The 23379-nt window shown below is 45.0% G+C and overlaps 1 protein-coding gene across 1 annotated transcript in view; it reads right to left on the reverse strand.

The window, feature by feature from the left end:
* adarb2 (adenosine deaminase RNA specific B2 (inactive)) overlaps positions 1–23379 on the reverse strand; it is a 196192-nt gene that overhangs the window by 57996 nt on the left and 114817 nt on the right. The window contains exons 2-3 of the mRNA XM_021620584.3: positions 4482–4568; positions 2683–3662 (exon numbers count right to left, since the gene is read on the reverse strand). Coding sequence (XP_021476259.3) covers positions 2683–3662; positions 4482–4568 — 1067 coding nt within the window. The remainder of the gene's footprint in view (positions 1–2682; positions 3663–4481; positions 4569–23379) is intronic.

Here is a 23379-nt window from a genome sequence, read left to right on the forward strand (position 1 = left end):
ATATAGCTGAAACTGGTTCCGGCTGCTCACCTCACGTGTGCCTGCTGCTGAGGAGAGAGCACGATGCAGTTCCCTTTTTCTTCCCCGTATTTATCAATTGTTTGGTCAATTGTTTGCACCGGCACTCCAACTGACTCCGACAGTTCAACTTGAGGTGAGGAAGAATGTTTTAGGCCTACCAGAGTTACTCCTTTAATCTACCAGAGTTACTCCTTTAATCTAACAATATAATGCTTATCTTTATCAAAAAGAAGGAATTAGCCTCCTTCTTTATGCCTTTATCTGAATAGCAGTAGTAGCCTATCTGACAAGTATAAAGAAATCCATGTCAACGGTGCGAACATGGCGCTGGCATATCTCAATCTTTCTCTCCGTCTCTCTAGGGCTAGGAATCTCCTTTAATATATATATATATTTATATGAATCTCATATAATGGACGTCTAAGCCTATAGGCCTATATGCATGCAATGCCCTGATGCATTTATCGCTCAAATCTCCGACAGCTGAATCGTGTTTGAGGAACGTAAAAACCAATAAAATAATAGACTACAACGTTTTTAATGCTTCTACTACCTCATGGCAAGCGGTACCGGAGTGCCAAGTCTAGGTCAAAAAGGCTTCTCAACAGTTTTTACTCCCAAGCCATAAGACTCCTGAACAGGTAACCAAATTACCCGGACTATTTGCATTGTGTGCCCCCCCAACCCCTCTTCTACGCTGCTGCTACTCTCTGTTTATATTATATGCATAGTCACTTTAACTATACATTCATGTACATACTACCTAAATTGGCCCGACCAACCAGTGCTCCTGCACATTGGCTAACTGGGCTATCTGCATTGTGTCCCACCACCCGCCAACACCTCTTTTTATGCTTCTGCTACTCTCTGTTCATCATATATGCATAGTCACTTTAACCATACCTACACGTACATCCTGCCTCAATAAGCCTGACTAACAGGTGTCTGTATATAGCCTTGCTACTCTTTTTTCAAATGTATTTTTACTGTTGTTTTATTTCTTTACTTACCTACACACACACACACACATTTTTTTTCACACTATTGGTTAGAGCCTGTAAGTAAGCATTTCACTGTAAGGTCTACTACACCTGTTGTATTCGGAGCACGTGACAAATAAACTTTGATTTGATATGATTTTATTCACATCAAAACGCACCAAAACAAAATGTTTTGTCATTTGTTATAGGCAGTTTGTCAGGACATGTAACTGTGGATCATTTGAGGAATAGGCTTGTTTATTGACGTGCTGACGGCGCACAGCAAGAGGTTTCTTCCTTTCTCTCTTTCTCCCAGATCTGAATGGGTCTCTCGGATCCGAACCAACACGGGTCTGTTTGGGTCTGTTTTCAACGGTCCTTTTCACAACGGGTCTGACACACATATCAGAAATTATTTTATGCATATCGTGTCGGGTGGGAAAGCCACGGAGCCATTTCGGAAGGGACCAAACTTTTTGGACCCATTAAGACCTCTAGTACACACTACGCACACACTCAGACTACACTGCATACACCATACACACAAATACCATGTGTAAACAGACACGCGCATGCACACACGCACCCATGCACGCATAGCTACAGGTATCTGTGTATTTTTTGACATTGATGAACAATGTATCAACTATTTGTCTTAAATGTATAGAATAAATATTGTTCCTTATTAGAGCCTACAACAAAATGAATGATACTGTTGGCCTAGGTTGCCTAGATACCTAGATTTGTGCGATTATAAACATGTCTAAAGTGAAAATAACATTCGCAGCTGATGATTGAATTAGCTAGAAAAATGTTTCCCTGGTAGTGTTACCTTCGATATATTTTGTTCATGTCCCAAATAGCATCATATTCTCTATATTGTGCACAACTTCTGTTGAGGGCCTGTGCACTATCTAGAGAATAGGGTGACATTTTGCACACAACCTTAAATGCTGAATTGAAGGTTAAAATGTCCAACCACAGAATCCAGCCCTGAATGACTTTGGGGTCTAAAATGGAAAAGTTCCTCAAAACGTGTTTGCCTGGTCTGATTGCTATTTACATATTTGAGTAAATGAGCACGGGATTGGGTCAGTGGTTTGTTTGTCGATTTGCTCTTTGCTTTTCGATCTCCTTTGGGCAAGAGATTGAATTAATGTTTGTAGATGCTACACCTGGGGAAACAAGAGATTGTGCAAAATTACAATACTCTACCAATTATAGCTCTGGAAACACACACACGCAAAATAGAAAAGCTCATTTTGGGAGCCGTTCAGTTTTCTCTTGTGTCGGAGGCACAAGGCCAATAATTTGCTTCATTTACATCCCTTTCCGTTTGAATAGATCACTGAGCAGATTTTGTTTACCCGCAGCCTGAGCCTTCCAACGTACACACACCATTTGCATGTTTCCACTAGATACGCCACTGTCGTCACACTTCCCGTCCAAAGTAAACGATAAGTCAGCATGCTTACAAATCTCCCTTATCATCATCCCTCCTCCCTCTCCTCCCTCCCTTCACCCCCCTGTCAGCTCATCCTTACCCATATCTCCTCCCTCTTAATTACTTGTTGGATGGCAATAGTGTTTCTGCTGTGTTCCTGCTGCTTTGGTTATTACAGGACCCTGTATGGGAAAGAAGAAGCTGCCAGATGTCCTAACCAAAAGCCAAGCTACTCACCTGGGGCAAATGAGGGCATCTATTCCTGCTGGGTTTAAGGCCTCCTCTCCCCTCAGGAGCCAGCCTGATGTTGAAGAGGGCCTGCAAAGCGCATTGGGCCGCCTGGGTCTTGGCCAGCTTCTTGCTGCGTCCAGAGCCCTCGAATATCCTCCCGTCCACGCGGACTGCCATGATGAAGCTCCGCGCCCGCCGCCCCTCTGTCCTCTCGGACAGGCACACGTACCTCAGGCCTGGACGCAGCTCGTTGAGCAGCACCACAGGGGTTTTGGGGGCCTCGGTGGGGATGGTAACAGGGACCCCTGCCAGCCGCTGCTTGGCCTGCACCATTAGGTCCAACGTGTGGCGAAGTAATCGGCCGTGTCGGAGGGCGCTGGAGAGGCGCAGCTCGCTCTTCTCCGACGCCGACCGGTAGAGGGAGAAGCTGTCGCCGACTACACCACCACATGACGACGGCTCAAACTCCTTGAACAGAGTGTCTGGGAAGTCTGCGGCCTGGTCCGAGGTAAAGTCTGCAGAGGGGTTGCCATGGTTACCCATGGCCAGGTGAGCCTGAGGAGCGTTGGGGAACTGAATGAAGGACTTGAGGGCCAGCTCGGCCGCCCTCATCTTAGCTTTCTTCTTGGTGGGGCCCGTGCCCTCAAAGGTGAGGCCATTCACCTCTACGGCGATTGAGAACAGGGGTGCGTGGACCGGGCCGGTCTGCGATACCATGCGGTACTGGAGGCCTGGCCTCAGCTCATTCAGCTGCACCAGGGCATTCTTTGGTGAGTCCGACCACAACAGTTTCTTGTAGATCAGACGGAGTTTGCACAGGTGTCCGTTATTGTCCTCCTCCAACGGCCGCTTCCTCTTCAGACCGGAAGTCCCACCTCTAGATGTGTCCGATCTGAACAGTGATTGGCGGTCGCCGGGGACAATAGAACAGCAGTCCTCTAGGTTACCAATATTTCGGTTCTCTTTGACCTCAGTGCTACTGGTGCCTGACAACGACAAGAAAAGGAAACAAAACAATTTAGAGCAATAAAACCATTGTTTAGAATAAAAGTAAGTAATAAATGCAGACATAACTGTGTGGCGCTCCATATTCACTATATTTCAGTGTGCAATAGAATGAGATTCAGAAAGCAACGCTCTTGGGGCAGATTTAGCCACTTGATACACAATGAAAGGGTAATGAACAGATCTACCAGCGTCCCCCAGTCGACAGTCCCCAAAGTTCATAGCGAGGGAGGCTATCTTATTTAAGTGTTCTAAAATTCAAATCCAAATCCCCTCAAATGGGGTATTATCTGCCAAATCATTCTGTAATCTGCTGCAAAATTGGTTCTGTGACTCTGAGGTTTAAGTGGGAGAGTATTTGTTACTGTACCTAATGCAAAGCAGCAATCTCTTTTGTAATGGGGGGATTGTATTGCATTGAAAGTTACAGACATATGGGGGGGGGGGGTGAAAGAGAAAAGCTATCGCTCTTATTTCAGACTTCTATTCTCTACGAGGACAAAGTTGGAGCAGCTGTGCTATCATGCTCTGCTCTTCAAACCTAGTTGCAGGGACAAAGAAGCATATTGCATTTCTGAAAAATGTTCACAAATTTTTGTTTCAAAACCAGAAAATGTACAGATAGATCACTTTTATATCTGGTCTACAGTACAGTGTATTTACAGTATGTGGAAGCAGTAGTGTAATTTGTCCAAGACAAATTTCTCCTTGGGATGAGTACAGTATATCATAGGCTATCATATCATCAGTGGCTGTGCATCCAGCATGTTGGGAGGAATATACTGAGTGGTGTGACTTACTTAAAGTGTCCTCATCCTCTGTGCTGGTGGTCCCAGGGCTCATGTACTTGAAGGGAGCGATCAATGCAGAGAGCATGCTGACTTTCTCTGTGAACAGAGAGGAAAGAGACAGACAAACACACCATGAGTGCTACTGTGGAATGAAACAGTGTTACTGATACACCGACACGTAAACACACTCTTCCTACACACTCTACACATGGAGTACGGCTGGTCTATCCTGTCTTTCTCAGTCCATTTCTCCTCCTCCTCCTCTTTCTGCTTAGAGAGCAGTGCTCAAACTATTGATCATTAAGAGATATTAGGTGTTGGGGGAAGTGAGGAAGTGGTTTCTAATTAAAGGGGTTTGACTGGCCTGTCGATGTATGTTCAGCCTGGGCTAAAAGCACCAGACCCAGCGGTGATGGACTCTAATAGGGTGTTACACTGTAAACAACACGCACACCTGGAGGCAGGAACACCAGGGGGACCTCTAGGGAGACTACCTGAATCCATTGTATTTAAAGGGATGGCACAGCAGCCCACATATTACTGTACCCATCCCCTTTAATTACACCAGACCACTGTTTCCCAATCCATTGCTTGAACTCCTTCGCTCCCTCCCTCCCTCCCTCCCTCCCCGTTGAACAATACTGAAGGGTTTGATGATTCACAATGACACACACGGCTGCTCTCTAAGAGCTGTGGACAGATCAGCCGTGTCCCAGTGGGGTGAAATTACAATATACCACTCTGCATTGTGACCTAATTACAGTATATCTAACACCAGCAAAATGCAGCTGTTAGTCGGTCTGTCCATTAGTGAAAACAGCAGCAGAAGGTCTCGGCACACACTGACTAGTTTCTACATAAATCAATCTATATGCTGTTAGCTATGTCTCTAGAGGGCAACTTGTTTCTACCTACGTAATTATTGTCGTTGCAGTGTTTTCTCTCAAACGTTAGATCCTGACATGGCCGGGTTCATAGTGTTTGCTAAATTAGCAAACACACCATCTAACACTGTAGCTGTTGAAGCGTTTCTGAAGACATGTCTTCTGACCGGGAAACCTTAAAAGACAAACGTCCACACAAAGTGTAAAACACAGCGCAAAATATGAGGAGGGCAATTACCACATGCACATAAGTTTCCACGTGGGTCTCAGAAGCCTTTAATGTATTTTTTTATCATCGTGTTGTGCCTTAGGTTCTGCACCACCCACTCAACTCAACAACCCTCTGCCAAGTGTTGACGTTCACTGGGCTGTGAGGGGCTAGAGAGAGACAGAGCCAACCCACTGATATGTATGACATCATCAGCCCGATGACTAACAAAGAGAACTCATTCAGGACAGGTTTACAGTAAATGTTGGTCTCAGATCTTAGATCTAGTTAGGTATGGCACAGTAGTAAAGAAGCATACTTTTAACATACTGTAGGCGTTGCTCAGGTAAACTGATAAGATATTAAGTCAATCATACATACAGTAAGGACAGAGGTTCTGATAGAGATGGATTTTGGCACTGGGGATTGTGAAGAGAACAACCTATACCCTGTAAAATAGGGATTTGCCTGTTGTATAATACCGCTCTTATTAAAACCAGGTTTGCCAAGTTTGGCAGGTGAAGTGTGTGTTTATGCATGCATGCATGTGTGTGTGTGTATGCAAATTCACATTGAGCAGATGATAAGGGCCCTGTCTACTTTATCCTTTCTTTTCCTGGTTCAGTGCAGAGGGAGGGTAATGAGCCAATCACATTTCCCTGTGGTTCCTTCCACATAACGGATGGGTCAGATGAGCGACGGGAGACATTAGAAATAGGCACTGAGGGAAATCATTGACTGGCTTTCTCCCCCTCCACCCCAACCCACCCCTCTCCATCTCTGTCTGTCTCGCGGGCCACAGATTAAACAGCTCTGAACTGGTAAATGAGAGAGGCTGCATTGTCTCAGTGAGCTGCCGGCCACACTTAAAATCTGATTTCTGTCCGATGGCTCAGCTGATCGCTAAGCAGCTGATCACTAGCTGCATAAATAAACAGCTTGTGTGTGTGTGTGTGTGTGTGTGTGTGTGTGTGCGTGCTTGTGTGTGTGTGCCAGTGCATGTGAGTAAATTACTCTCCAGTCAGTGTGTACACACATAAATCCACTGGCTTACATAAAAACCAACACATATCTTTTACAGCCAAGATTCATGACTGCATTTAACTGCTGTATTGGAGCTAGGTCCCAGGTTGGTCGAAATAGCACCCTATTCCCTAATTAGTGCACTACATTTGAGCAGGACCAATAGGGCTATGGTCAAAGGTAGTGCACTATAAAGTGAATAGGGTGCCATTTGGGATATACACTTATTTCTTTGTTTTAATCGTTTTTTTTTGTGTTAATTTAACCTTTAACTTTATACCTCTTCACCCAATGCCTTTCTACATTTGTTTGTACAGTGCTTCAGTTCATACCAACAATCTCAAGTGCTGTCATAAACTGTCATGATAGGCTGTGCCAAACATTATAGGATTCATTAAAGGATTATGCAGACATATTGACAGGCAAGGTGGGAATAACAGTATGTCATCCAAGGACTGAGTGATTGGGGTGTGCGTGTGTGTATGTGTCTTTGTGTGTGTGTGTGTGTGTGTGTGTGTCAGTGTTTTGGGTAGCAGTCGGATGGATATTTAGCACCTGATTAGTGCCACAGAAGACAGAGGAGCCAGGCCATCTGCTTTACATGTGTTCTCCTGGACCATGCCAAGGACAGGACTTTAGGAGACAACCCAACCCAAAGACACAGCCCACAGCCAGACCTAGCTTTCTACCCCAACACCACCAGGCCTAGCACCAACCCCTAGCACCAGCCCCCCCAGTGCCAGCTGCATAGCCCCAGGCCCAGTCTTGCCCCAGTCCAACCCCCCATTCCGCAGCCCGAGCAACAACCCAAGCCAAGCTCTAGCCATGCCCAAGCCATGCCCAGTTTATTCCAGTGTTTGGACCATCCAGTTAACCAATCGTATGGCATGATGCTTGATTGAATTAGTTTAATCGTATCATCTTCATGCTCATTCACATTTGGGCAAAACTCAGAGAAGGAAGGCAAGGCCATATAATCTTCAAATCTTGAAACTGATACAGTCAGGCTCTGAAAAGAAACATATTTACAAAAACAATACTGCACATCGATGGAAAGGCTCTTGAATCCAACGTATTTTTATTATAGAGGAGGAATGTGAGGCCAGCATAGCAATGCAAAGCCACGAGGGCATTGAGAAGATATCAAAGCTGTGCTTGAACTGAACTGAAGTGGGCACTCGTTATTACACACCATTGTGACTACGCAGGGAAATGCAGAGGAAAAAAACAGTGTCAATGAATCATTGATAGTGAGGAGAGGAAAAATTCAATAACACTTCTTCTTCCATTATGGCTTTTAGACAGAGAGATACATAGCACCCACTCACTCTCACACAGTCTCAAAAAGGGGCTTGATGTGGATGAGTATCATTGAAGGGCCTGCTCCAGTGTCTGTGCTGATGCTATGGTAGCCGGACCTATTAAACTGAGCAGGTTTCCTGTCAAACACACCCCATAACATAACACACACCTACCTCTCTTCTTAAAGCACTCACCTCACCGAAGAGCGCTACTGGTTCTTTACAGAAACACTGTAACACGAGAGATATGACTTCCTTCTTTGCATCATAAAAGCTTTTCAATGTTAGAGCTCGGATACTGCACGGGACAAAAGGCTTTTGGGCCTAATGCATTCAATAAATAAACCTGGCATTGCATGATTTCTGCATTTGCACCTAATGTAGATAGTGGTGGATGTCCTTGTCTTCAACCTTCAGTGCTTTCAGGGATAAAATTGCACACTCACTTTGTGAAATGGTACCAGAAAGGGAATAGGACTTCTACAAGACGAATTCAGGGTAGATAGGAAAAGAGAAACCGACAGATTCCCAACGTGGACCCACAATGCACTTGAATTCCTGTTCCTACACAAATAACCTCACCCAATTAAAAGTGTTCATCTCTTTTCTTCTCCGTTATGTCTGATAGTGTTCACGGATGATGATTACTACCTGATAAACAGGGGATTTAATGCACAGTCGTCTTTTTCCTCTTTAACAGAATATTAATGTCAGTCAGGCCGTCATCCATGAGGGAGACTAATTAACAAACATGATAAAGACTAGACACGCAGACAGACAGACAAAGATTTGATGTGCTGCCTCCCTCGGGGTCTGTTGCCTTAATAATCCGATAACAAACTTCTCATATGTATTTACAAGGTACAGTGACAGAGGCGCAGATAAGTCTGGAGTGTAATGAAACGATGCTGCCAGGTCTGTGATTACGTCTTGCACTGGAAAGAGTTTTGCATTCCGCAAGGATCTGTCTGCGTGTCTGCCTGTCTGCCTGTCCATCCACCCGTCTATCCTCTCCGTGTCACACCCTGACCATAGTTTACTTTGTATATTTCTATGTTTTGGTTGGTCAGGGTGTGAGCTGAGTGGGTATTCTATGTTTCATGTCTAGTTTGTCTAGTTCTATGTTTGGCCTGATATGGTTCTCAATCAGAGGCAGGTGTTCGTCATTGTCTCTGATTGGGAACCATATTTAGGTAGCCTGTTTGGTGTTGGGTTTTGTGGGTGATTGTCCTTAGTGTCCTGATGTCCTTGTTCTGTGTTAGTTTACACAAGTATAGGCTGTTTTCGTTACGTTTATTGTTTTGGTAGTGTTTGTGTGGATCGCAATAGACACGCCGCATTTTGGTCCGACTCTTCTTCACATACAGAAAACCGTTACAGAATCACCCACCACAACTGGACCAAGCGGCGTGTCAACAGGCAGCAGCAGCAGGAGAAGGAACAGAGGCAAGAGCAGCAGCAGCAGTGGGAGAGGCTGCATTACTTGGAGAAATGGACTCCGGTAGCAGCTCCCCGCACCAGGCTTCCTGTGCGTGTCCTCGGCCCAGTACCACCAGTGCCAGCACCACGCATCAGGCCTACAGTGCGCCTCGCCTGTCCAGCGCTGCCGGAGCTTTCCTCCTCTCCAGCGCTGTCGGAGTCTCCCGCCTGTCCAGCGCTGCCGGAGCTTTCCTCCTCTACAGCGCTGCCGGAGTCTCCCGCCTGTTCAGAACTGCCAGTCTGCAAGGAGCTGCCAGTCTGCAAGGAGCTGCCAGTCTGCAGGGAGCTGCCAGTCTGCAGGGAGCTGCCAGTCTGTAGGGAGCTGCCAGTCTGCATGGAGCTGCCAGTCTGCATAGAGCTGCCAGAGCTGCCAGTCTGCAGGATGCCGCCAAAGCTGCCAGTCTGCAGGATGCCGCCAAAGCTGCCAGTCTGCAGGATGCCGCCAAAGCTGCCAGTCTGCAGGGAGCTGCCAGTCTGCAGGGAGCCGCCAGAGCTGCCAGTCTGCAAGGAGCCGCCAGAGCTGCCAGTCTGCAAGGAGCCGCCAGAGCTGCCAGTCTGCAAGGAGCCGCCAGAGCTGCCAGTCTGCAAGGGGCCGCCAGAGCTGCCAGAGCTGCCAGTCTGCAAGGAGCCGCCAGAGCTGCCAGTCTGCAAGGAGCCGCCAGAGCTGCCAGTCTGCAAGGAGCCGCCAGAGCTGCCAGTCTGCAAGGAGCCGCCAGAGCTGCCAGTCTGCAAGGAGCCGCCAGAGCTGCCAGTCTGCAAGGAGCTGCCAGAGCTGCCAGTCTGCAAGGAGCCGCCAGAGCTGCCAGTCTGCAAGGAGCCGCCAGAGCTGCCAGTCTGCAAGGAGCCGCCAGAGCTGCCAGTCTGCAAGGAGCCGCCAGAGCTGCCAGTCTGCAAGGAGCCGCCAGAGCTGCCAGTCTGCAAGGAGCCGCCAGAGCAGCCAGTCTGCAAGGAGCCGCCAGTCTGCAAGGAGCCGCCAGGGCCGCCAGTCAGCATGGAGCAGCCAGGGACGCCAGTCAGCATGGAGCAGCCAGGGCCGCCAGTCAGCATGGAGCAGCCAGGGCCGCCAGTCAGCATGGAGCAGCCAGGGCCGCCAGTCAGCATGGAGCAGCCAGAGCAGCCAGTCAGCATGGAGCAGCCAGAGCAGCCAGTCAGCATGGAGCAGCCAGTCAGCATGGAGCATCCAGTCAGCATGGAGCAGCCAGTCAGCATGGAGCAGCCAGTCAGCATGGAGCAGCCAGAGCTGCCAGTCAGCATGGAGCCGCCAGTCTGCATGGAGCAGCCAGAGTTGCCAGTCAGCATGGAGCAGCCAGAGCTGCCAGTCAGCATGGAGCAGCCAGTCAGCATGGAGCAGCCAGAGTTGCCAGTCAGCATGGAGCAGCCAGAACTGCCAGTCGACCAGACACTTCCAGATCTGCCAGTCGACCAGATCTGCCAGTCGACCAGACTCTTCCAGATCTGCCAGTCGACCAGACTCTTCCAGATCTGCCAGTCGACCAGACTCTTCCAGATCTGCCAGTCGACCAGACTCTTCCAGATCTGCCAGTCGACCAGGGGTCGCCAGTCAGCCAGGAGCTGCCGCCCCTCTGTCCAGAGCTTCCGCCCCTCTGTCCCGAGCTGCCGCCCCTCTGTCCATTGAGAAGAGTTGCCATGGTGAGGAGGCCACGGAAGAGGATAAGGTGGGGGAAGACTAAGGTGAAGTGGGGGCCACGTCCAGCACCAGAGCCGCCACCGCGGACAGATGCCCACCCAGACCCTCCCCTATAGGTTCAGGTTTTGCGGCCGGAGTCCGCACCTTGGGGGGGGGGGGGGGTACTGTCACACCCTGACCATAGTTTACTTTGTATATTTCTATGTTTTGGTTGGTCAGGGTGTGAGCTGAGTGGGTATTCTATGTTTCATGTCTAGTTCTATGTTTGGCCTGATATGGTTCTCAATCAGAGGCAGGTGTTCGTCATTGTCTCTGATTGGGAACCATATTTAGGTAGCCTGTTTGGTGTTGGGTTTTGGTGGGTGATTGTCCTTAGTGTCCTGATGTCCTTGTTCTGTGTTAGTTTACACAAGTATAGGCTGTTTCGGTTTTCGTTACGTTTATTGTTTTGGTAGTGTTTGTGTTTAGTGTGTTTCTTCATTAAACATGGATCGCAATAGACACGCCGCATTTTGGTCCGACTCTTCTTCACATACAGAAAACCGTTACACTCCGCCCCATTACTATCCATCAGGGCATGACCAGACAGACCACTATGGCGCTCCATTCGCCTTCCAATCTCAGAGTGTTGGGCTACCATTCAGCAGGTGTAAAGTTAGGGATTAATTGGCCTCTGCATGTAAAACTTCCATGAGCACAGTGTGTAATCCAGACCCGCAGGGACTCTAGAGAGAGCAACACCACAGCCTGAGTATTCATTTACGAAAGGAGGATGAGTGAGATGGAGTAAAAGGTGAAAAACCAGACTGCAACATTTCCATGACAGAACTTGTGTGCGAGTCTGGATATACTTTACATATATCCATCCTTTTTTCCATCCCTCCATCTCTCTCCCACTCTATCCATCTATTCCTCCACCTGTCCATCTCTTTCTCTTTCTGCCTAGGGGAGCCTCATGAACAAAATGAACCTGGCTGTCTGATTTACGGCGACGCCATCTTTATGCGGCCATTAGGACACCTATAATCAGGCTCTGTGTTTACACTACTTTGTTCAGCAGAAATTGCTGCACCGATGGTCCCGGGAAGCACAGATGGGACACGGACACTTTTTCATCGCCTGTTCCATACGACAGCGCCCAACACATCTGGTATGCAGCGAGGAAACATCTTTGCACTAATTTGTTTGTCACTATATATTGAAAGGACTATCTGTCATTCTGCCATGCTTTGGTTGCGTCGCGGCGTGATGTTTGAAGACTTGGCTAGTCATAAGTTTCAGATGCGCGGCCACTCAGGACACACTTACAGGAGCAGCCCATCTGACTGATGGAAATGAACGGAGGAAAGATGAAAAAAATGATGAAATGTGTCCCTGATTTAAAGCAGACATAATTTCCCCATTAATCATCAGCGGTGTTTGAATTATGTTACTATGTTTTAATTCTTCCCACTGCGCAAGACAACAATAAGTATTTAGGAGACATTATGGTTACTGGAATACAACGGAAAGGGAATAAGCTACACTCTTCTCATGTGTCTGTAGTCATGTGACTTCTCACCAAAAATTAACGTCACGGGTAAACAAGAAACAAATACCAACTGGCACCACATTTCACAATATGGAGAACGAGAGATGTTTGAGTGTGAGGGGGGGGGGGCTAACTAACGCTGCATCCCAAATGGAACTCTATTCCCTATATAGTGCACTATTTTCACCAAAACCCTATGGACCCTGGTCAAAAGTAGTGCACTGTATCGGCAAATGGCATTTAGGATGTAAACTAACACTATGGTGTATTTCCCTCCATTCAGGCACTGACTGCCCTCTATATTTCACACAATCCTGCCGCTAGAAATTGCGATAAATATGAACTGACAGCTCATGATATCCCATTTCCAATCCTATGCTCCACACTAAGTGTGATTCAGAGTCAATTAAAGAACTGTTTGATGTTGATCCATTCAGACTCAGAAATTAAGCACAGGGCTGGTAGTATTTACTACTATGGTGTAGCACTGCTCTTGCCTGTGTGTGTGTGTGTGTGTGTGTGTGTGTGTGTGTGTGTGTGTGTGTTTGTGTGTGTGTGTGTGTGTGTGTGTGTGTGCTAACCTGTGTAGAGCATTCTACCATAAGGAAGAGAGGAAAATGTCAAATACAAACCTGTGCTGGTCGGGACGATGTGATTCTTTCTTTGTGATTTTTCCCTAGGCATTCTAAACTACAAAAATAAATTTAACGGGCCTGGGATGTACTAGTGCTGTTGATGTGGAATGTAAATGGCATTGGCACTAGTACAGAAATCTATCTTTTTCTTTGAACCAAACCAGATGCATTTATCAAAGGACAGCCACTTCGCACGTCCCTGAGAAGTACATTAATGTAGCAACGGGGATTAGGCTTGGCAATATCAGCTGCATTAGGGGAAGCATCCCAGAGAGCAGGGTGTCTTTTGTTATTGTATGTCTACATGTAAAATGCATTTTTAACATTCATTTAAATGGAGGAAGGGAAAGGTGCTTCTTCCTTTTGTGGTTGGCTAAGTGGTTCAAACTGGTCCAAAGTATATTGGAGGGTGAAAAGCAAACCTTTTTGAAGGAGTACTGTAGACATTAATGACAAATTGCTAAAGAAGAATGCTAAAAGCGTACCCGTGAATACATTACACTAGTCACAGATGAGGAGAGTAGAGTGGTGACTGCACATGGTCATTAGAATAAGAGTTCTCCTCTAGGGGATCTATTTTAACAAACCTAACGCAATGGTGAATCTAAGCGCTGGTGGTAGTGTAACGGATGTGAAACGGCTAGCTAGTTAGCGGTGGTGCGCGCTAAATAGCGTTTCAATCGGTGACGTCACTTGCTCTGAGACCTTAAAGTAGTGGTTCCCCTTGCTCTGCAAGGGCCGCGGCTTTTGTGGAGCGATGGGTAACGATGCTTCGTGGGTGACTGTAGTTGATGTGTGCAGAGGGTCCCTGGTTCACGCCCGGGTATGGGCGAGGGAATGGTCTAAAGTTATACTGTTACAGTAGCACTATAGGTTTGGGGGTGAGGCAGAAATATTTGAGCTATTTTCAAAACCACAATTATAGGCGCAGTTGCTGGTGGTGGTCTCGAAAGGGCCGTGTTTTGATGAATAAACTAGTTGTGGGTGTGTCGAGGCTTGGCCCCTCTCCTGCCAATCAGAACATGCTTCCTGGCTAAATACACTACAAAAGTATTAGTGGATTTGGCCATTTCAGCCACAACCCGTTGCTGAAAGATGTATAAAATCAAGCACATTGCCATGCAATCTCCATAGACAAACTTTGGCAGTAGAATGGCCCGTGCTGAAGAGTTCAGTGACTTTCAACGTGGCACAGTCATAGGATGCCACCTTTACAACAAGTCACTTAATCAAATATCTGCCCTGATAGAACTGCCCTGGTCAACTGTAAGTGATGTTATTGTGAAGTGGAAATGTCTAGGAGCATCAACGGCTCAGCCGCGAAGTGGTAGGCCACACAAGCTCACAGAATGGGACCGCCGATTGCTAAAGTGTGTAGCGCGTAAAAATAGTCTCTTCTCGGTTGCACTACCAAGTTCCAAACTGCCTCTGGAAGAAACGTCTGTCATGAGAACTGTTCGTCGGGAGCTTCATAAAATGTCTTTCATTGGCCGACCAGCCGTACACAAGCCTAAGATCACCATGTGCCAATGCCAAGCGTCGGCTGGAGTGGTGTACAATTTGCCGCCATTTGACTCTGGAGTAGTGGAAACACATTCTCTGGAGTGATGAATCACGCTTCTCCATCTGGCAGTCAGACAGACAAATCGGGGTTTTGGCGGATGCCAGGAGAACGCTACCTGCTCCAATGCATAGTGCCAACTCTAAAGTTAGTTGAAGAAGGAATACTGGTCTGGGGCTGTTGCTCTTGGTTCGGGCTTGGCCCCTTAGTTCGAGTGAAGGGAAATCTTAACTACAGCATACAATGACATTCTAGACGATTCTGTGATTCCAACTTTGTGGAAATAGTCTGGGGAAGGCCCTTTCCTGATTCAACATGACAATGCCCCCGTGCACAAAGCGAGGTCCAAACAGAAATGGTTTGTCTAGATCAGTGTGGAAGAACTTGACTGGCCTGCACAGAGCCCTGAACTCAACTCCATTGAACACTTTTCATTTAAAAAAAATTGGGGGTTAGATCAGCTTGAATATTGTAAATAGATTGTCTGCTGTCACACCCTGATCTGTTTCACCTGCCTTTGTGCTCGTCTCTACCCCCAACCAGGTGTCTCCCATCTCCCCCCATTTTCCTGTGTATTTATACCTGCGTTTTCTCTTTGTCTGTTGCCAGTTCATCTTGTCCCATCAAGTCTTACCAGTGTGTTCCCGTGTTTCCTGTGCTTTAGTTTTTGTTTATCCTCATCTTCCCCTTTCTGTCTGCCGTCCTATACCTGCCTGACTCTGATTTGGATTATGATTCTTTGCCTGCCTTGACTTACCTTTTGCATGCCCCTTGACCTATAATAAACTCAGACTCCTGTGTCTGCATCTGGGTAACAGCCTGAGCCTTGATAGTCTATCATTTCCAATCCCCAATATATTGTTTAGTAAATATATGTATACACATACACATACATGCACACATACAGTGGGGCAAAAAAGTACTTAGTCAGCCACCAATTGTGCAAGTTCTCCCACTTAAAAAGATGAGAGAGGCCTGTAATTTTCATCATAGGTACACTTCAACTATGAAATCACATTGTAGGATTTTTTTATGAATTTATTTGCAAATTATGGTGGAAAATAAGTATTTGGTGACCTAGCAACAAGCAAGATTTCTGGCTCTCACAGACCTGTAACTTCTTCTTTAAGAGTCTCCTCTGTTCTCCACTCGTTACCTGTATTAATGGCACCTGTTTGAACTTGTTATCGGTATAAAAGACACTTGTCCACAACCTCAAACAGTCACACTCCAAACTCCACTATGGCCAAGACCAAAGAGCTGTCAAAGGACACCAGAAACAAAATTGTAGACCTGCACCAGGCTGGGAAGACTGAATCTGCAATAGGTAAGCAGCTTGGTTTGAAGGAATCAACTGTGGGAGCAATTATTAGGAAATTGAAGACATACAAGACCGCTGATAATCTCCCTCGATCTGGGGTTCCACGCAAGATCTCACCCCGTAGGGTCAAAATGATCACAAGAACGGTGAGCAAAAATCCCAGAACCACACGGGGGGACCTAGTGAATGACCTGCAGAAAGCTGGGACCAAAGTAACAAAGCCTACCAGTAACACACTACGCCGCCAGGGACTCAAATCCTGCAGTGCCAGACGTGTCCCCCTGCTTAAGCCAGTACATGTCCACGCCCGTCTGAAGTTTGCTAGAGAGCATTTGGATGATCCAGAAGAAGATTGGGAGAATGTCATATGGTCAGATGAAACCAAAATATAACTTTTTGGTAAAAACTCAACTCGTCGTGTTTGGAGGACTAAGAATGTTGCAAGAACACCATACCTACTGTGAAGCATGGGGGTGGAAACATCATGCTTTGGGGCTGTTTTTCTGCACAGGGACCAGGACGACTGATCCGTGTAAAGGAAAGAATGAATGGGGCCATGTATCGTGAGATTTTGAGTGAAAACCTCTTTCCGTCAGCAAGGGCATTGAAGATGAAACGTGGCTTGGTCTTTCAGCATGACAATGATCCCAAACACACCGCCCGGGCAACGAAGGAGTGGCTTCGTAAGAAGCATTTCAAGGTCCTGGAGTGGCCTAGCCAGTCTCCAGATCTCAACCCCATAGAAAATCTTTGGAGGGAGTTGAAAGTCTGTGTTGCCCAGCAACAGCCCCAAAACATCACTGCTCTAGAGGAGATCTGCATGGAGGAATGGGCCAAAATACCAGCAACAGTGTGTGAAAACCTTGTGAAGACTTACAGAAAACGTTTGACCTCTGTCATTGCCAACAAAGGGTATATAACAAAGTATTGAGATAAACTTTTGTTATTGACCAAATAGTTATTTTCCACCATAATTTGCAAATAAATTCATTCAAAAATCCTACAATGTGATTTTCTGGATTTTTTTTCTTCTTATTTTGTCTGTCATAGTTGAAGTGTACCTATGATGAAAATTATAGGCCTCTCTCATCTTTTTAAGTGGGAGAACTTGCACAATTGATGGCTGACTAAATACTTTTTTGCGCCACTGTATATATACTGTATATATAAATATAAATACATATACATCGAACATCTTTGGGATGAATTCGAACGTCGACTGCGACTGCGAGCTGTTATATCAGCAAAGGGGGGACCAACTCCATATTAATGCCCATGATTTTGGAAGGAGATGTTCAACGAGCAGGTGTTCAGATACTTTTGGTCATGTGGTGAATGTGGTTGCTTCAAGTTGTGTATTTATGGTCCTTTAAGTATTGCATTGGCATCAACTCCAATTGGAATGTTAGTCCGTTATAGGCTAGTTTGTTAAATAGACTGCCCCACATTTGCGAAATATGCAGTCCACATTGTTCTAATCGCATTGCTTCAATATGGAAATACATTGTTAAACACGCTATAGCATTTGCACTGATATAGGGGCCTACAGTGTTGCCTAGGCCTACTGTAAATTGCAGTCTGGAAACGGACTGGAAACGGACATGTCAAACATAGTCAATAACCAAGGTTCTAATGAAATTCTAATAAAATAAAATTCTAATTAAAAAAACTTGTTTTAAATAGGCTATGTCTAAATAGAGTTCGTATAACACAGACAAGGCAACTAAGACTATGGAGAGTTTTACGCCCATTCAAAGAGAAAGGGGGAATATCCACTCACCGTTATACTGCTCGCAAATGTAATGTTTTCACTTCTCCAGAAATAGCAGGTGGAATTGCATTGCATTCGAGCCATGTAGCTTATATTATCACCCATGGATGGTGAATATTTCCAATACGTTTGGTTTTTAAATTAATGAAATGAAAAACAATCAATCTGCTTTTTAAACCAACAACAATATTTCTAAATAAAATCTGGTCAGAAGCATGATATCATAAATCGCTTCTCTCGTTCCATGGCACTGCGTGCACACGTAGGCCTAAATGTCTTTACCCATAACGTTCACAAGTCTATACAAACTACTAGGCTCCTGCCAATTGTATCGCTGCGTTGTGCAAGTATATATATATATATATATATATATATATATATATATATATGCAGTTGATATGGCGTTATAGGAGGATTCAATAGTTTGGAGGAGCGCGCGTTTTTGGTAATCTGACGCTGGGCGCTCTTTGAAAATGGGGATGGATAATTTACGTGAAGAAGCGAAATTAAGTATGCATGTATGTGAATTTTAAATAATGAAAAAGCACGAGGGCAAAACCTCCCAAATGTTTCAAAGCACCCTCAGTAGACCAACCCCTTTATTCATAAGCTACTTGGCTATTTTTTGTGCCCTTGTAAATAATACAACTGTGGGATTTTTTGCACGGATACGTGGTGAAAGGGTTTCGTTGTATTTCTCCTGCGAATGGTTCTTTACGGTTTCACTGATGTGGAACGCTCGTCACCGTCACCGTGTCCTAATGCTGCTAAGAGCGTGTCCTCTGTCAGAATCAAGTGTCATGGATCACATAGACCCTGGGGTATGTTAAGGCCAACAGTGTTGCCTAAGTCACACACACACACACACCTTCACTCAAATAGGTCTCCATCTGAACTCCAAGTCGACTCAAAATGAACTTCAGACAAAGTGCAAACTCTGTTTAAGTGCAGTGCAATACAGTTTTCTAGTCCCAAATCAATGTGCCTTATGTCAGGACAATCCGTTGCATTTGTCAGGAGTGTACATTCTCTCAGAATTACTGTACATAAACAGTTATGATCAAATCAATAGAGGCATGTGCATGTGGCCAAATCATTAGGACAGAAATATAGAGGGAAATATATAGCCTAACATCAGCCTGAAGCTTTATGCAACACACAAATATTAAAGTTCACCATTCACATATTGTTGTTTGTCTCTCATACATTCAACTACGTACTTGGAGACTTACACAATACACTGGCAACACACTGGCTGACTGACGTGGTTTGTACCCTTCACATTGCTACTCTGCAGCGGGCGTTGAATAGCTGGGAGATGAGCGAGGCCCTTAGTAAGACACACTGGTTGAATTGGTGAAGAGGGCTTCATTTGTGCTGCCTTCATGGCTTCTTTGACTTTGAAGTGCACGGCACACCTGACTCATATCTGTATCTGAACCACTAACTGACTGGTGTGTTAGTGCTCATTTCCGTTCCTCCCTTTGAAGCACTGAGAGACAGAACTATTTTCAGAGGCCCTAAAATCCCACTTCACATTATTATAGAGGAATTATGCCTGCAGTGTGTGTATGCAGAGATCTCTCTCACACTCAGTCAGTGTGTGGACTTAATATAGCGCTCAGTAACTGTAGTATACATCAGCTAAACCTAGCATAGATGACTCCAAAATGACTCTGTCTATAATGTGTATTCCTACCCTTTCTGTTTTAAGCTTACCATATGTTTCCCAGTCGAGACAGTTCACTCATATATTATGACAACATTTTGTGATGTTTTTGTTTGTTGTGGTGTTCGGCAGGTTTGTCGGAGTTACGTAGCCAAAGTCCACGCCCCTTCGTCAGTGATTGTTCGTTGTCATTCGATGATATGCAACTAGTTTTCATGCATTTTTTTCACTTGAGAAATACTGCACCAAATATCTTATTTAGATGTAAAAAAAAATCTCTCTCTCTCTCATAAAGAAGCAAGCAGTATATGTGTTCTGTAACCCTGAGGCTGCTTGATTTACACTGGCCTCCCTCCCACCCCTGAGGGGGAATGATCAGTAAAGACACCCCTCTGTCTCATGCTGCCTGTCTTCACACACAACACACTGGCTATAACCCCTTATATTCAGACACTGTGTCTACACTATAGCTATACCATCTGGGAATAAAGAAAAGCCTTTTCTACCTCAACATAATTCTGTCTGACACCTTTATGCTCAGTGACTTTTACCTACTACAATGCCAATTTTACTGTACGTCAACCACAGAGGAGGCTCCTCAGAGGAGGAAGGGGAAGACCATCCTCCTCAGTAAAAACATTGAAAAAATGATAATTTTTAGATAAAACTATACTAAATATATTCACGTGTAACCAAATAATTGATTAAAACACACTGTTTGCAATGAAGGTCTACAGTAGCCTCAACAGCACTCTGTAGGGTAGCACCATGGTATAGTCAGAGGACAGCTAGCTTCTGTCCTCCTCTTGGTATATTGACTTCAAATCAAACCCTAGGAGGCTCTTGGTTCTCATCCCCTTCCATAGACTTACACAGTAATTATGACAACTTCCGGAGAACGTCCTTCAACCTATTGGAGCTCTTGCAGCACGAACTGACATGTTGTTCAACCAATAAAAAAATCAGATAATTAATCTAGTACTGAAAGCATAAGCTACAGTTAACTAGCACTGCAGTGCATACAATGTGGTGAGTAATTGACTCAAAGAGAGAGAAAGACAATAGTTTAACAGTTTTCAACAAATTAATTTCTTAAAAAATGAAGAAGCAAGAGAGAGATTTCGTCATTTTTATTTCACTTTCAGTTTCCTTTACGTAGCTAGCAAATGGAGCTGATTAGTTTAGTTACTCAAACAGCCGGCTCAACCAGAGGAATGCTATGTTAGCTAGCTGGCTATAACTATCCAACACAACACTGGAACTCTTCCAAGTCAAGGTAAGCTTTTGGTTTTATTAACTTATTGCCACCGGGGCCCGCCGGTGTAACTGTTTACTGACTATACACTGTAAGGTTACTCCATTATTGTAGCAAGTTTACTAACATATTAGTTCTATTAGCTATGTTGACTAGGACGTTACTTTAGCTAATATGGGGGACAACGATGCGGGCTGTATTTTATGACATGGTTTGGCTTGGAACGTTTTTTTTCCGCCTGGTCACATACAGCTGATGTGTTGTTCATTGAAGTCCACAAACGAAGGGAAAAGGTGAGAGTGCATGGAAGCGAGAAGGAATACAACGTGGCTGCTATAAAAGTGAACTGTGTTAATGTGTGATCAGGGGTTTATTAAATGTCATCTCAAATGTTTCTATCGACCTGTGTGCACTTACGTTGTACACTTCTATTCATAGGCTAGGTTATAGCAACCTCATGATGGGTATGTGGAAAATGTTTTATTATGTAGCAGCCTAAACCTATCGATGTTACATTGAACTGGGTGAATGGAATTTGAATGACAGTCATCCAACATGCTGTAAAAGAAATAAGGCCATGCTCATGAAAAGAAATTGTCCTCCCTCATCATAAACGGCACCGACCGCCACCGGTCAACCAGCTTTGGTTTTCTCTATGCACCTGATGTGTGCAATTAATAGGATAAACCACATGACTGAAGCTCACTATCGCAAAATCATCTCAAAACAGTAGAGTGCAGTACACCAATCGGTGCTTTTAATAATGGCAGTTTCAGATTGATATCCTGAGGTTTCAATGATAAGTAACATATGCAGTAGTTGAGAACTGGCTGACCAATCTTGTTTCGAAGTGTATGCAGATTCAGGAACTTGCAGGTACTAGATGTGTCACAGCTCCCTACACAATGTTGAGCTGTTGAGCTTCTGGTGCAATGAACAGTGTGTGTTCTTTAAAAAAATTATTATTATATACTGTATATATTATATATATTTTTTTTTACAACAGCCCAACCTTGGCCTGTCCTGTTGCAGGGCTCATCTCCCTTCCTGCACACGCACGGATGCACTTTCACACGCACTTTCTCTCTCTCACACACACACACACACACACACACACACACACACACACACACACACACACACACACACACACACACACACACACACACACACACACACACACACACACACACACACACACACACATTCCATTCCTGCTTGCGGACGTGTTTTGGATGAGACTAGCTGACCTCCACCTCTGCCTCTCCACAGATCCCAGGAGCATTCTAATCGACCTGCTAAAAGACTGCCGACCCCTGGGTCAGACACTCACCAGGGTCAGCCTGTTTCGTAGGTAAATGATTCAAGGTTGAAATGGATAGATGCACTGATGGATCTGTGTGCATCAATTCAGAATCTCACTTACTGACATCCTCCTGACTATCAATCTCTGATTTCTGAAAAGACGATGAGTAAAACAACATAGAAGAGCATAGATTTGGAGCAGGGGTGTCAAAACTCAAATTCCTGGAGGGCCGTGTGTCTGCTGATTTTTGTTATTCCCTTTCAATTCGTGCCTTATTAAGGCCATCCAGGAATTGAGTTTGACAACCCTGATTTTGAGTGTGAAGTTGTACTGTGAGAAAGTGTATGTGGGTGACCAATTTGAGTCCCTCTCTCAACCAACCTTGCTGGCCTGAGTTGAACTGTGTTGAAGCATACTGCTTTTTACTGTATTGAATATGTGACAGGACCTTAACTGGTTCTGCTTGGCTCACCAGGAGCCACCACCCTCAGAATCTCATATCAACACGTCAGATTGACTGGGATTAACCAAGGGCCAACAGGGAAGCCTATAGGGTTGGCTGACTGGAGAAATATTGTTACACAGGACATAGTCCCGGCGAAGACCCAGTTTGGGGTCGAACGTTGTCTATTAAACATTATACCAGTGTGTGGGTGAACTTTCTGTTCAACATTATCCTCTCTGATACTGCATATATATAAAAAAAAAAATACCTTTATTTAACTAGGCAAGTCAGTTAAGAACAAATTGTTATTTACAATGACAGCCTATATGACTACAGTTGAAGTTGGATGTTTTCATACACTTAGGTTGGAGTCATTAAAAACTTGTTTTTCAACCACTTCACAAATTTCCTGTTAACAAACTATAGTTGTGGCAAGTCGGTAGGGACATCTACTTTGTGCATGACGCAAATCATTTTTCCAACCATTGTTTACAGACAGATTATTTCATTTATAATTCACTATATCACAATTCCAGTGGATCAGAAGTTTAACACTAAGTTGACTGTGCCTTTAAACAGCTTGGGAAATTCCAGAAAATTATGTCATGATTTTAGAAGCTTCTGATAGGCTAATTGACATAATTTGAGTCAATTGGAGGTGTACCTGTGGATATGTTTCGAGGCCTACCTTCAAACTCAGTGCCTCTTTGCTTGACATCATGGGAAAATCAAAAAATAATTGTAGACCTCCTGAAGGTACCAGGTCCTAAGTCCTGTAGACTTCCTGAAGGTACAACGTTCATCTGTACAAACAATAGTACGCAAGTATAAACACCATGGGATCACACAGCCTTCATACCGCTCAGGAAG

This window comes from Oncorhynchus mykiss, chromosome 11, assembly GCF_057628025.1.
Source record: "Oncorhynchus mykiss isolate SJ-2025 chromosome 11, ASM5762802v1, whole genome shotgun sequence".
NCBI lineage: Eukaryota > Metazoa > Chordata > Actinopteri > Salmoniformes > Salmonidae > Oncorhynchus > Oncorhynchus mykiss.